Source organism: Catharus ustulatus, unplaced genomic scaffold, assembly GCF_009819885.2.
Source record: "Catharus ustulatus isolate bCatUst1 unplaced genomic scaffold, bCatUst1.pri.v2 scaffold_147_arrow_ctg1, whole genome shotgun sequence".
NCBI lineage: Eukaryota > Metazoa > Chordata > Aves > Passeriformes > Turdidae > Catharus > Catharus ustulatus.
In genome coordinates, this window is record NW_024879493.1 from 16,609 (window position 1) to 29,344 (window position 12,736).

General features: G+C 63.6%; 2 protein-coding genes across 8 annotated transcripts; both read right to left on the reverse strand.

The window, feature by feature from the left end:
• Positions 1–1,381: 1,381 nt before the first annotated feature.
• On the reverse strand, positions 1,382–4,578 carry LOC117011426 (putative per-hexamer repeat protein 5). 7 transcript variants are annotated; one of them, XM_033086788.2, is made up of 4 exons: positions 4,469–4,536; positions 3,370–4,353; positions 1,887–2,536; positions 1,382–1,730 (listed from the first exon to the last, which is right to left on the reverse strand). In XM_033086788.2, the coding sequence occupies exons 2-4, from the start codon at positions 3,904–3,906 to the stop codon at positions 1,394–1,396; spliced, it is 1,524 nt and encodes a 507-aa protein (XP_032942679.1). In that variant the 5' UTR covers positions 3,907–4,353; positions 4,469–4,536; the 3' UTR covers positions 1,382–1,393. The 7 variants fall into 7 exon arrangements, 4 of the variants coding, with proteins under 4 accessions (XP_032942679.1, XP_032942682.1, XP_032942681.1 ...); XR_004420949.2 differs by having other exon boundaries at positions 1,433–1,730; positions 1,887–3,193; positions 3,993–4,353; positions 4,469–4,578; XR_004420950.2 differs by having other exon boundaries at positions 1,433–1,730; positions 1,887–3,193; positions 4,071–4,453; positions 4,497–4,573.
• LOC117011424 (SH3 and multiple ankyrin repeat domains protein 2-like) lies at positions 2,897–12,240 on the reverse strand (the record flags this gene model as incomplete). The annotated part of the gene is given in 7 exon segments (XM_033086787.1): positions 2,897–4,777; positions 4,779–4,907; positions 4,909–5,159; positions 9,969–10,040; positions 10,124–10,670; positions 11,459–11,567; positions 11,569–12,240. Coding segments are annotated over 7 exon segments (1,954 nt in total), but the record flags the coding sequence as incomplete, so codon positions are not given.
• Positions 12,241–12,736: the final 496 nt, after the last annotated feature.

The following is a 12,736-nucleotide window of genomic DNA, read 5'->3' on the forward strand; positions in this document are numbered from 1 at the left end:
TGACACACCTGTGTGAGTGTGCGAGGGAGAGTGTGAGCGTGTGACACACCTGTGTGAGTGCGCAAGGGACAGTGTGTGACACAGCTGTGACACACTGTGAGTGACACCTGTGTGAGTGTGTGACACCTGTGAGTGTGCAAGGGACACAGCCGTGAGTGTGCAAGGGACAGTGTGGGTGTGTGACACACCTGTGTGAGTGTGCAAGGGTCAGTGTGGGTGTGTGACACACCTGTGTGAGTGTGCAAAGGCCGCTCTCAGCCCCACACGCGCGTGCCCAGCCTGAAGTGGGGTCGCACTTCCCCCTTTGCACGCTCGGGCACACTCGGGGCTCTCCCGGTCACACTCGGGGCTCCCCCGGTCACACTCGGGGCTCTCCCGGTCACACTCGGGGCTCCCCTGGTCACACTCGGGGCTCTCCCGGTCACACTCGGGCCTCTCCCGGTCACACTCGCGCCTCCCTCGCACGCCCGGGGGCTCCCGCTCGCCCAGGGGCTCCTCCTGCCCGCGCGGCTCCTGCAGCACCGCGTTGAGCTGCGCGCTCGTGTCCGCGTCCTGCTGCGCGCTCCCGCGTCCTTGCGCGCTCGGCTCCGGCTGCGCGCCCGGCTCCGCGTCCCAGCGCGCTCCCGGCGCCGCGGGCACGCTCAGCTCCGGCGGCGCGCTCGGCTCCAGCTCCGGCGGCGCGCTCGGCTCCCACTCCAGGCCCGGGTCCCGTGGCACGCTCAGCTCCGCGTTCCGTGGCACAATCAGCTCCGCGTTCCGTGGCAGGCTCATCTCCCGCGTTCCGTGGCACAATCAGCTCCGCGTTCCGTGGCACAATCAGCTCCGCGTTCCGTGGCAGGCTCATCTCCGCGCTCCGTGGTGCGCTCGGATCCCACTCCAGGCCTGGATCCCGTGGCACGCTCATCTCCATGCTCCGCGGCCCACTCGGCTCCCAGTCCATGCTCGAATCCCGTGGCACGCTCAGCTCCGCGCTCCGTGATCCGCTCGGTTCCCACTGCACGCTCCGCGGCACGCTCGGCTCCCACTCCACGCCAGGATCCCGCTGCAGGCTCAGCTCCGCGCTCCGCGGCGCGCTCGTCTCCCATTCCAGGCCCGGATCCCGTGGCACGCTCATCTCCACGCTCCGTGGCTCCCACTGCACGCTGAGCTCCGCGCGTGGGCCCAGCTCCGCGCTCCGTGACAGGCCCAGCTCCGCGCGCAGGCCCAGCTCCGCGCCCCGCGGCTCCTGCTGCATGCTGAACTTCCTCTGGATCTCCACGTCGCGCGGCGCGCTCAGCTCCTGCTGCACGCTCAGCCTCCTCTGCGCGTCCCCGTCGCGCGGCGCGCTCAGCTTGCGCTGCGCGCATCAGCTCCCGCGGCACGCTCAGGTCGCGCCGGATCCCCAAATCCGCGCTCAGGTCGCGCCGGATCCCCAGATCCGCGCTCTAGCTCCCGCCGGGCGCCCAAGTCCATCTCCTGCTTGCACGCTCAGCTCCCGCTGCACGCTCATGTCCCACCGGATTCCCACGTCCGCGTCCCGGCGCCCGCTGTCCACGTCCCGGGGCACACTCAGCTCCCTGCGCGCGCCCCGGACACCGCGCGCTGCCCGGATCCCGGCACAGTCCCCACAGCTGGATCCCATTGAGCACCCGGATCCCGTCACAGTCCCACATCTGGATCCCATTGCACATCTGGATCCCATTGCACGCCCCGATCCCGTCACAGTCCCACAGCTGGATCCCATTGCACATCTGGATCCCATTGCACGCCCTGATCCCGTCACAGTCCCACAGCTGGATCCCATTGAGCACCCGGATCCCGTCACAGTCCCACAGCTGGATCCCTTGGCACACTCGGATCCCATTACACATCTGGATCCCATTGCACACCCAGATCCCATTGCGCACCCAGATCCCATCACAGTCCCACAGCTGGATCCTGTTGCACACCAGGATCCCATTGCACACTCAGTTCCCATTGGACACTGGGATCCCATCACATTCCCGTGTCCAGATCCCGTTGCACACTGGGATCCTGTTGCACATTCGGATCCTGTTACATTGCCATGTCTACACTCGGATCCCATTGCACACCTGGATCCCGTTACATTCCCATGTCCAGATCCCACTGCACACTGAGATCCCGTTGCACACTCGGATCCTGTTGCACACTGGGATCCCGTTACATTCCCATGTCCACATCCCGTTGCACACCTGGATCCCCTTGCACACCTGGATCCCCTTGCACACGGGGATCCTGTTACATGCGTGGATCCCATTGCACACTTGGATCCTGTTACATTCCCATGTCCAGATCTCATTGCACACTGAGATCTCATTGCACACTCGGATCCCCTTGCACACTCGGATCCCATTGCACACTCAGATCTCAGCACATTCCCATATCCAGATCCCAAGGCACATTCAGATCCCGTTGTACACTGGGATTCCATTGCACACTGGGATCCTGAGACATTCCTATGCCCAGATCCCGTTACACACTGAGATCCCACTGGACACTGGGATCCCATTGCACACTCAGATCCCATTACACACTCAGATCCCATTACACGCTGAGATCCAATCACATTCCCATATCCAGATCCCAGGGCACATTCAGATCCCACTGCACCCCTGGATCCCATTGCACACTGAGATCCTTTTACACACTCGGATCCCGTTACATTCCATGCCCAGATCCCATTGCACCCCTGGATCCCATTGCACACCGGGATTCCATTACACACTTGGATCCTGTTACATTCCCATGTCTACATCCTGTTACACACTGGGATCCCACTGCACACCTGGATCCCGTTGCACACTGGGATCCCATCACATTCCCATGTCCAGATCCCGTTACACATTTGGATCCTGTTCCACACTGGGATCTCGTTGCACACTCAGATCCCGTTACATTCCCATGCCCAGATCCTGTTACACATCTGGATCCCATTACCAACTGAGATCCCATTATGTGCTGAGATCCCATAACACGTTGAGATCCAATCACATTCCCATGCCCAGATCCCGTTACACATTGAGATCCCATTGCACACCTGGATCCCGTTGCACACTGGGATCCCATTGAACATCTGGATCCCGTTACATTCCCATGCCCAGATCCCGTTACACATCTGGATCCTGTTCCACACTGGGATACCGTTGCACACCTCGATCCCGTTACATTCCCATGTCCACACCCCATTGCACACCTGGATCCCATTGCACACTGGGATCCCATTACATGCTGAGATCCCATTACACGCTGAGATCCAATCACATTCCCATGTCCAGATCCCGTTACACATTTGGATCCTGTTCCACACTGGGATCTCGTTGCACACTCGGATCCCGTTACATTCCCATGCCCAGATCCTGTTACACACTGGGATCCCATTGCACACTCGGATCCCATTACATTCCCATGTCCAGATCCCATTACACACCTGGATCCCGTTGCACACTGGGATCCCATCACATTCCCATGCCCAGATCCCGTTACACATTTGGATCCCGTTTCACATTCAGATCCCATTGCACACTCAGATCCATTGCAAAACTGGGATCCCATTACATTTCCATGTCCAGATCCTGTTACACATCTGGATCCTGTTCCACACTGGGATCTCGTTGCACGCCTGGATCCCGTTACATTCCATGCCCACACCCCATTGCACACCTGGATCCCATTGCACACTGGGATCCCATTACGTGCTGAGATCCCATTACACACTGGGATCCCATCACATTCCCATGTCCCGATCCCGTTACACATCTGGATCCTGTTCCACACTGGGATCTCGTTGCACACTCGGATCCCGTTACATTCCCATGCCCAGATCCTGTTACACACTGGGATCCCATTGCACACCCGAGATCCCATTACATTCCCATGTCCAGATCCCATTACACACCTGGATCCCATTACACACTGGGGATCCCATCACATTCCCATGCCCAGATCCCGTTCCACATTTGGATCCCGTTCCACATTCAGATCCCATTGCACACTGAGATCCCATTACACACTGAGATCCAACCACATTCCCATGCCCAGATCCCGTTACACATTGAGATCCCGTTGCACACCTGGATCCCATTGCACACCTGGATCCCGTTACATTCCCATGTCCACACCCCGTTCCACACCTGGATCCCGTTGCACACTCGGATCCCATCACACACCTGGATCCCGCTGCACACTCATCTCCCTCCTCTCCCCCTCTCTCCCCCACACCTGGGAGTCCCTCCCTGGCACCTGAAGACCCCTCCCCTACACCTGAGGATCTCTCCCCCACACCTGCGAGTCTCTCCCCCACACCTGAGGATCTCTCCCCCACACCTGCGAGTCTCTTCCCGGTACCTGGGGTACCTGAAGGCCTCCCCCGCACACCTGAGGGACTCCCCCGCACACCTCCGAGTCTCTTCCCGGTACCTGGGGTACCTGAGGGTCTCCCCCGCACACCTGAGGGATCTCCCCCGCACACCTGAGGGTCTCCCCCGCACACCTGAAGATCTCCCCCCGGTTCTCAACATCCTCTCCCCCTCACCTGAGGGTCTCCCCCGCACACCTGCCCGCGCCCCCCCGCCCCCCTCCCCACCTGCGCCGCCGCGGGGCTCCATCACCTCTCGAGGAAGAGGCGCAGGGCGCGGTCGATGTTCATGCGGTGCCCCACGCGCGTCACGCCCAGGTCGATGTAATCCTCCTTGGTGAGCGCGGGCAGGTGAGTGCCGTCGATCTCGTTGTGCAGGAAGCGCGCGCGGTGCTCGCCCAGGTTCAGCGACTCCAGCCAGTCCCGCCACGTCGAACTTGCTCCAGAACGCCAAGGGCTTGGCCCCGAACGGCTTCCCGGGGGCGGCGGCGCGGGGCGGCGACAGCGAGCGCGCCGGGGACGCGTCGGGGAAGGCGCCGCGCAGCTCCCAGGTAGCCGCCGTACAGGTGAGCCGCAGGTAAGGTGGGCAGGGAGGCGGGGCGGGGGGCGGGGCTGCCGCGGCGCTCCGAGGGGGGAGGGGCGGGGCTGGGCGCGCGGCGGAGGGGGGGGCGCACGTCCAGGTCGCCCCCCACGGCCACGCCCCCCGTGGGTTTGGGGGGGGCGGCGGCCAATGGGGGAAGAGGGCGGAGGGGGGGAGGGGCTTGGAGGAGGGGGAGGGGGGGGAGGGGCGGTGGAGTCCGGGAGCCTGTGGGGGGGGAGGGGAGGGGTTAGTGCGGGGGGGGGAGGGGGGAGGGGGAAAAGCCCTCGCCCCCCACCCTCGGGATGGTTGGGGAGGTGAGGGGGGGACAGGTGAGGGGGGGGGGACAGGTGAGGGGAGGGTACAGGTGTGCACAGGTGAGATGGGTACAGGTGTGGACAGGTAAAGGTGTGCACAGGTGAGATGGGCACAGGTGTGATGGGTACAGGTGTGCACAGGTGTGATGGGCACAGGTGTGACAGGTACAGGTGTGATGGGTACAGGTGTGCACAGGTGAGATGGGCACAGGTGAGATGGTTACAGGTGTGCACAGGTGTAACAGGTACAGGTGTGACAGGTACAGATGTGATGTGTACAGGTGTGATGGCTCAGGTGTGCACAGGTGAGATGGGCACAGGTGAGATGGGTACAGGTGTGATGGTTCAGGTGTGCACAGGTGTGACAGGTACAGGTGTGATGGCTCAGTGTGCACAGGTGAGATGGGCACAGGTGTGATGGTTCAGGTGTGCACAGGTGTGATGGGTACAGGTGTGACAGGTACAGGTGTGACAGGTAGAGGTGTGATGGGCACAGGTGTGATGGGCACAGGTGTGACAGGCACAGGTGTGACAGGCACAGGTGTGACGGGCGCAGGTGCGATGGTTACAGGTGTGCACAGATGTCATGGGTACAGGTGTGATGTGCACAGGTGTGACGGGCACAGGTGAGATGGGTACAGGTGTGATGGGCACAGGTGTGCACAGGTGTGATGGGTACAGGTGTGATGGGCACAGGTGAGATGGGCACAGGTGTGACAGGTGTGACAGGTACAGGTGTGATGGTTCAGGTGTGCACAGGTGAGATGGGTACAGGTGTGATGGGCACAGGTGTGATGAGTACAGGTGAGATGGGCACAGGTGTGATGGGCACAGGTGAGATGGGCACAGGTGTGAAGAGTACAGGTGTGATGGGCACAGGTGTGATGGGTACAGGTGCGAAGAGTACAGGTGTGATGGGCACAGGTGTGACAGGCACAGGTGTGATGGTTCAGGTGTGCACAGTTGTGATGGGTACAGGTGTGCACGGAGTGCCAGGTGTGTCACAGGTGTTTCACAGGTGTGACAGCTCCAATCCATGCAGCAGGTGCCAGGTGTGCCACAGGTGCCAGGTGTGATGGGTGCCCCCCAATCCATGCACGGAGTGCCAGGTGTGCCACAGGTGTGTCACAGGTGTGCCACAGGTGTGACACCTCCCAAGCCCATGCAGCAGGTGCCAGGTGTGCCACAGGTTTGCCACAGGTGTATCACAGGTGTGTCACAGGTGTGATGGCCCCAATCCATGCAGCAGGTGCCAGGTGTGCCACAGATGTGCCACAGGTGTGCCCCAGGTGCAATGGCCCCCTCCCAAATTCATGCAGCAGCTGCAGCAGGTGCAACAGGTGCCAGGTGTGATGTGGGACAGGTGTGGGACAGGTGTGTCACTGTGTCACAGGTGTGGGGACAGGTGTGGGACAGGTGTGCACAGGTGTCCACTGCCCCATCCATGCAATGGGTGCCACAGGTGTGATGGATCCCCAGGTGTGATGGATCCCCCCAGGTGTGATGGATCCCCCCAGGTGTGTTGGATCTCCCAGGTGTGCTGCCCCCACAGGTACCTCCTCCCCCCAGGTGTGATGGAGATGGATCCCCAGGTGTGCTGCCCCTCAGGTGTGACCCCCTCCCCCCAGGTGTGCTGAACCCCCCAGGTGTGCTGGATGCTCAGGTGTGATTGATCCCCAGGTGTGCTGCCCGCCCCCCAGGTTAGGCTGAATCCCCCAGGTGTGCTGAACCCTCCAGGTGTGCTGAACCCTCCAGGTGTGATGAATCCCCAGGTGTGATGGATTTTCAGATGTGCTGATCCTCCAGGTGTGCTGGATCCCCCAGGTGTGCTGATCCCCAGGTGTGATGGATTCTCAGGTACCCCAGGTGTGCTGCCCCCACAGGTCCCTCCTCCCCCCAGGTGTGATGGTGATGGATCCCCAGGTGTGCTGACCCCCCCAGGTGTGCTGACCCCCAGGTGAGCTGAATCCCCAGGTGTGACCTCCCCCCAGGTGTGCTGGCCCCACAGGTACCTCCTACCCCAGGTGTGCTGGATGCTCAGGTGTGCTGAGTCCCCCAGGTGTGCTAGAGATGCTCAGGTGTGCTGGATCCTCCAGGTGTGACCCTCCCCCCAGGTGTGCATGAATCCCCAGGTGGGATTGATCCCAAGGTGTGGTGGATTCTCAGGTGTGATGGATTCCCAGGCGTGATGGATCCCCAGGTGTGCTGGATCCCCAGGTGTGATGGATCCCCCAGGTGTGGATGGATGCTCAGGTGTGCTGGATGCTCAGGTGTGATGGGTGCTCAGGTGTGCTGCCCCCCCAGGTGTGCTGGATCCTCAGTTGTGATGAGATGCTCAGGTGTGATGGATCCCATGTGTGCTGCCCCCCCAGGTGTGATTGATCCCCAGGTGGGATGGATCCCCAGGTGTGATGGATTCTCAGGCGTGCTGAATCCCCCAGGTGTGATGGATCCCCCTAGGTGTGCAGGTATGCTGGATGCTCAGGTGTGCTGGATCCCCAGATGTGATGGGTGCTCAGGTGTGCTGCCCCACCCCCCCAGGTGTGATGGAGATGGAGCCCCAGGTGTGCTGCCCCCCAGGTGTGCTGGATGCTCAGGTGTGACGGATCCACTCAGGTGTGACCCCTCTCCCCAGGTGTGCTGGATGCTCAGGTATCTCCTTCCCCCAGGTGTGATGGATCCCCCAGGTGTGCTGGATCCCCAGGTGTCTCAGGTGCAATGGGTGTCCCAGGTGTGATGGATCCCCAGGTATCGCAAGTGTGATGAGTGCCCCTGGTGTGCTGAACCCCCTCAGGTAACCCCCCAGGTGTGATAGATCCCCAGGTGTGCTGGATCCCCTCATGCCATGGATGTCCCAGGTGTGCTGGATTCTCAGGTACCCCAGGTGTGATGGATGCTCAGGTGTGATGGAGATGGGTCCCCAGGTGCGCCCCCTCCCCCCAGGTGTGCTGGATCCCCAGGTGTGCTGAATCCCCAGGTGTGACGGCGACGGATCTCCAAGTGTGATGGATCCCCAGGTGTGCTGCCCCCCCAGGTCCCTCCTCCCCCCAGGTGTGATTGATCCCCAGGTGCGCTGACACCCCCAGGTGTGCTGAATCCCCCAGGTGTGATGGATCCCCCAGGTGTGATTGATCCCCAGGTGTGATGGGTGCTCAGGTGTGCTGCCCCACCCCCAGGTGTGATGGAGATTGATCCCTCAGGTGTGACGAATCCCCAGGTGTGACACCTCCCCCCAGGTGTGATGCATCCTAAGGTGTGATGGATCCCAACAGTGTGACGGATTCTCAGGTACCCCAGGGTGTGCTGCCCCCTCCAGGTCCCTCCTCCCCCCCAGGTGTGATGGAGATGGATTCCCAGGTGTGCTGGATCCCCAGGTGTGCTGAACTCCCTCCAGGTGCGATGGAGATGGATCCTCAGCTGTGCTGGATCCCCCAGGTGTGATGGATTCCCCAGGTGTGATCAATCCCCAGGTGTGATGGATCCTCAGGTGTGACCCCTCTCCCCAGGTGGGATTGATCCCAAGGTGTGACGGATTCTCAGGTACCCCAGGTGTGCTGCCCCCTCCAGGTCCCTCCTCCCCCCAGGTGTGATTGATACCCAGGTGTGATGGTGATGGATCCCCAGGTGTGCTGAACTCCCTCCAGGTGCGATGGAGATGGATCCTCAGCTGTGCTGGATCCCCAGGTGTGATGAATCCCCCAGGTGTGATGAATCCCCAGGTGTGACCTGCTCCCCCCAGGTGTGCTGGAGATACTCAGGTGTGATGGATCCCCAGGTGTGAGCTCTCACCCCAGGTGTGCTGAATGCTCAGGTGTGCTGCCCCTCCCCCAGGTGTGATGGAGATGGATCTCCAGGTGTGCTGGATCCCCAGGTGGGATGGATTTCCCAGGTGTGATTGATCTCCAGGTGTGACACCTCCCCCCAGGTGTGATGGATCCCAAGGTGTGACGGATTCTCAGGTACCCCAGGTGTGCTGCCCCCTCCAGGTCCCTCCTCCCCCCAGGTGTGATTGATACCCAGGTGTGCTGAACCCCCCAGGTGTGCTGAATCTCCAGGTGTGATGGATTCCAGGTGTGATGGCGATGGATCCTCAGGTGTGCTGCCCTCCCCAGGTGTGATGGCGATGGATACCCAGATGTGCTGGATCCCCCAGGTGTGCTAGATCCCCAGTTGTGATGGAGATCCCCAGGTGTGCTGATCCTCCAGGTGTGATGGAGATGGATTTCCAGGTGTGCTGAACCCCCCAGGTGTGATGGATGCCCAGGTGTGCTGGATCCCCAGGTGTGCTGAATCCCCAGGTGTGATTGATCCCCAGGTGTGCTGAACCCCCTCAGGTAACCCTCCAGGTACCCCAGGTGTGCTGGATCCCCAGGTGTGATGGATGCTCAGGTGTGATGGCAATGGATCCCCCAGGTGTGCTGAAACCACCTCAAGTAACCCGCCAGGTACCCCAGGTGTGCTGACTTCCTCAGGTGTGCTGAACCCCCCAGGTGTGCTGGATCCCCAGGCGTGATGGAGATGGATGCTCAGGTGTGCTGCCCTCCCCCCCAGGTGTGCTGAATCCCCCAGGTAACCCCTCTCCCCAGGTGTGCTGGATTCTCAGGTGTGTTGACCCCCCAGGTGTGCTGACCCCCCCCCAGGTGTGATGGAGGTGGATCCCCAGGTGCGCCCCCTCCCCCCAGGTGCGCCCCTCCCCCCCCAGGTGCGCCCCTCCCCTCACCTGTGCCTCCCGCCGAATCCTCCCTCGTGCCCCGCTCTCGCCCACGCCGCTCCTCGGCTCTGGCTGGGGGTGCTGGGGGGGGGGGGCAGGGGCTCCTCCCACCCCCGCAGCGCCCCCCTGCCCCTCCCCCCCCCTCCTGTCCCCTCCCCCCCCGCCCCCCTCGGGGGTCCCCGCCCCTCCCCCACCCCCGCCGAACTCGGGGGGCCCCTCGGGGGGGTGGTCGCTGCTGCTCCTGCTGTCCACCTCCTCGATCCCCGAGTCCGTCACCGCCTCGGCGCCCTCGGGGGGGGGAGGGGCGACCCCGAACACCCCTCCCCCACCGCCGGCCCCTCCCCCCGCGCGCCGGGGGTCGTGGCCAGCCCCTCCCCCACCCCCGCTCTGGGTCAGCGTGGCCACCTCGCTGTCGTACGAGGTGAGGCTCGAGGTGGCCGAGTCGCCCACCTGGGGGGGAGGGGGGGGTCCGTCCTGCGGGTGGGGGAGGGGCGGCAGCGCGGGGGGAGGGGTCTCGAAGCTGTTGGCGAACTCCAGGGGCGGGGGGAGGGGCTCGGCCAGCAGCAGCTCCTCGTCGCCGTCCACGGAGGGGGCGGGGGGGGGAAGGGCGAGCAGAGCCCCTCCCCCACCCGTGTCGGCGAAGCGGACCCGCCCCTCCGGAGCGGTGGGGGAGGGGTTCTGCGCGTGGTGGGGGAGGGGCGGCCCCCAAAGCTCGGCCGGGGATTGGGGGCGGGCGGAGCGGCGGGGGGAGCCCGGCGGGGGGAGGGGCGGCAGCTTTTGGGGAGGGGGCGCGCGGGGCAGGGTGGGGGTGGAGGGGGGGAGGTGCAAGGGGGAGACCCCGCCCAGCAGGGGGAGGGAGCGGACCCCTCCCCCCACCCCCACGGCCACGCCCACCCCTCCCCCCACGCCCCCTAAGTTGGGGTGGAGGGGGGAGGGGGCGGCGGCGGCGGGGGGAGGGGCGTGAAGGGGGGGGAGACCCCCGTGGAGCCCCCCCAGCGGGAAGGGGGAGGGGGAGGGGGAGGGGAGCACCCGGCACCCCCCGGGGGGGCGGCGGAGGCGCTGGGTGGGGGAGGGGCGCGCCCCGAGCCTAAACTGGGATGGACTGGGCTCAAACTGGGATGGGCCGGGCTCAGACTGGGGTGAACCGGGGCCAGGCCGGGGTGAACTGGGCCCAAACTGGGATGGACCTGGGCCAGACTGGGATGGACCTGGGACAAACTGGGGTGCACCGGGGCCATACTGGGATGCACCGGGGCCATACTGGGATGGACTGGGGCCATACTGGGATGGACTGGGGCCGCCCCCGGGTGGATGGTGGCCGAGCCCGCGTGCAGTGGGGGCGGGGCCGCCCCTCCCCCCACGCTGCTAAAGGCGCTGCCCCTCCCCCCAGCCCCGCTTTGGCCACCGCCCCTCCCCCCCCGGTAGCCGCGGGCGGTGGGGGCGGGGCCGAACGCCTCCGCCCCTCCCCCCCCGCCTCCTCCTCCTCCTCCTCCCCCCACCCCGGCCACGAACATCCCCTCGTCGATGCTCTTGGAGTGACGCAAGCGCGGCGAGGGCGAGGCCACGCCCAGCCCCGCCCCTCCCCCACCCGCCCCTCCCCCCCCTCCCCTCCTCCTCCTCCTCGGTGCTGAGGAAGAGCGCCGAGCGCCGCCCCGCCCCCCACTCGCGCCGCCCCGCCCCCACCAGCGCCGCCCCGAACTGCGAGGTGAAATCCAACCCCGAGGAGGGGGGAGGGGCGTCCCCCGCCGCCCCTCCCCCACCCACCGCCGCCACCGCCCCTCCCCCGCCCGCCGGAGCGGCCCCTCCCCCCTCCGACGGCGCCGCCCCTCCCCCCACCCCCCCCTCGGCCTCCACGCTGCTGCCGCGGCTGCTGCGGCCCGAGCTGCTGGTGGAGGGGGCTTTGACGACTATCGTGGGTATCGCGATAGAGCTCTTGTCGGCGCCCGCCCCTCCCCCGGCCGCCCCTCCCCCCGCGCCCCCCTCCTCCACCTTGGTCTGTTTGACCAGGGGGCCCTTGCGGCGCAGCGGCTTGGGGGGGCCCCCCGCCCCTCCCCCACCCCCCCTGGGACCCCCCCCCAGGTTGTAAAGGCGCCAGGGACCCCCCCTGGGGCTGGGGGGGGGAGGGGCGGTGTAGGGGGGCTCGGGGGGGGAGGTGGTGGGGGGAGGGGGGATCTCGTCCGAGCCGGGCACCGAGAGGCTGCGGCTGAATTTGCCCGCGGGGGGGGCCAGGAAGGGCTTGTCCTCCTCGGGGGCACCTGGGGGGGAGAAAAAATAAAAATATTTGGGGCGGGAAATAAATATAAATTAAATAAATCCCATGAGAAACAAGAAAAACCCAAAAAAAATCCCATAAGAAACAAAAATAAAACAATAAAAACCCAAAAAGGGAGTGGGGGAGGGGCTTGTCCTCCTCGGGAGCACCTGGGGGGACACAAAAAATAAAAATACAAAAATGTCAGAGGGGGGAAAAATAAAAATAAATTTAAAAATCCCATGAGAAACAAAAAAATCCCACGAGAAATAAAAATGAAACAAAAAAACCCCAAAAAGGGGGTGGGGGAGGGGCGTGTCCTCCTCGGGGGCACCTGGGGGGGAGAAAAAATAAAAATATTGGGGGGGCAATAGAAATAAATAAAAAAAAAGCCGATGAGAAACAAGAAAATCCCAAAATTCCCACGAGAAACAAGAAAAACCCAAAAAAAATCGCCAAAAGCCCCAAAAAGGGATTGGGGGAGGGGCGTGTCCCTCCTCGGGGCACCTGGGGGGACACAAAAAAA

Coding starts and splice junctions, on each gene's coding strand:
- LOC117011426 (XM_033086788.2), bottom strand. CDS start 3,906: ATGGGATCCAGGTGTGTAATGGGATCTGGACATGGGAATGTAATGGGA. Junction 2,537..3,369: donor CCGAGTGTGCAATGGGATCC/CAGTGTGTAACA, acceptor GTAATGGGATCT/GAGTGTGTAATGGGATCTGA. Junction 1,731..1,886: donor GGGACTGTGATGGGATCTGG/GTGCGCAATGGG, acceptor AATGGGATCCAG/ATGTGCAATGGGATCCAGCT.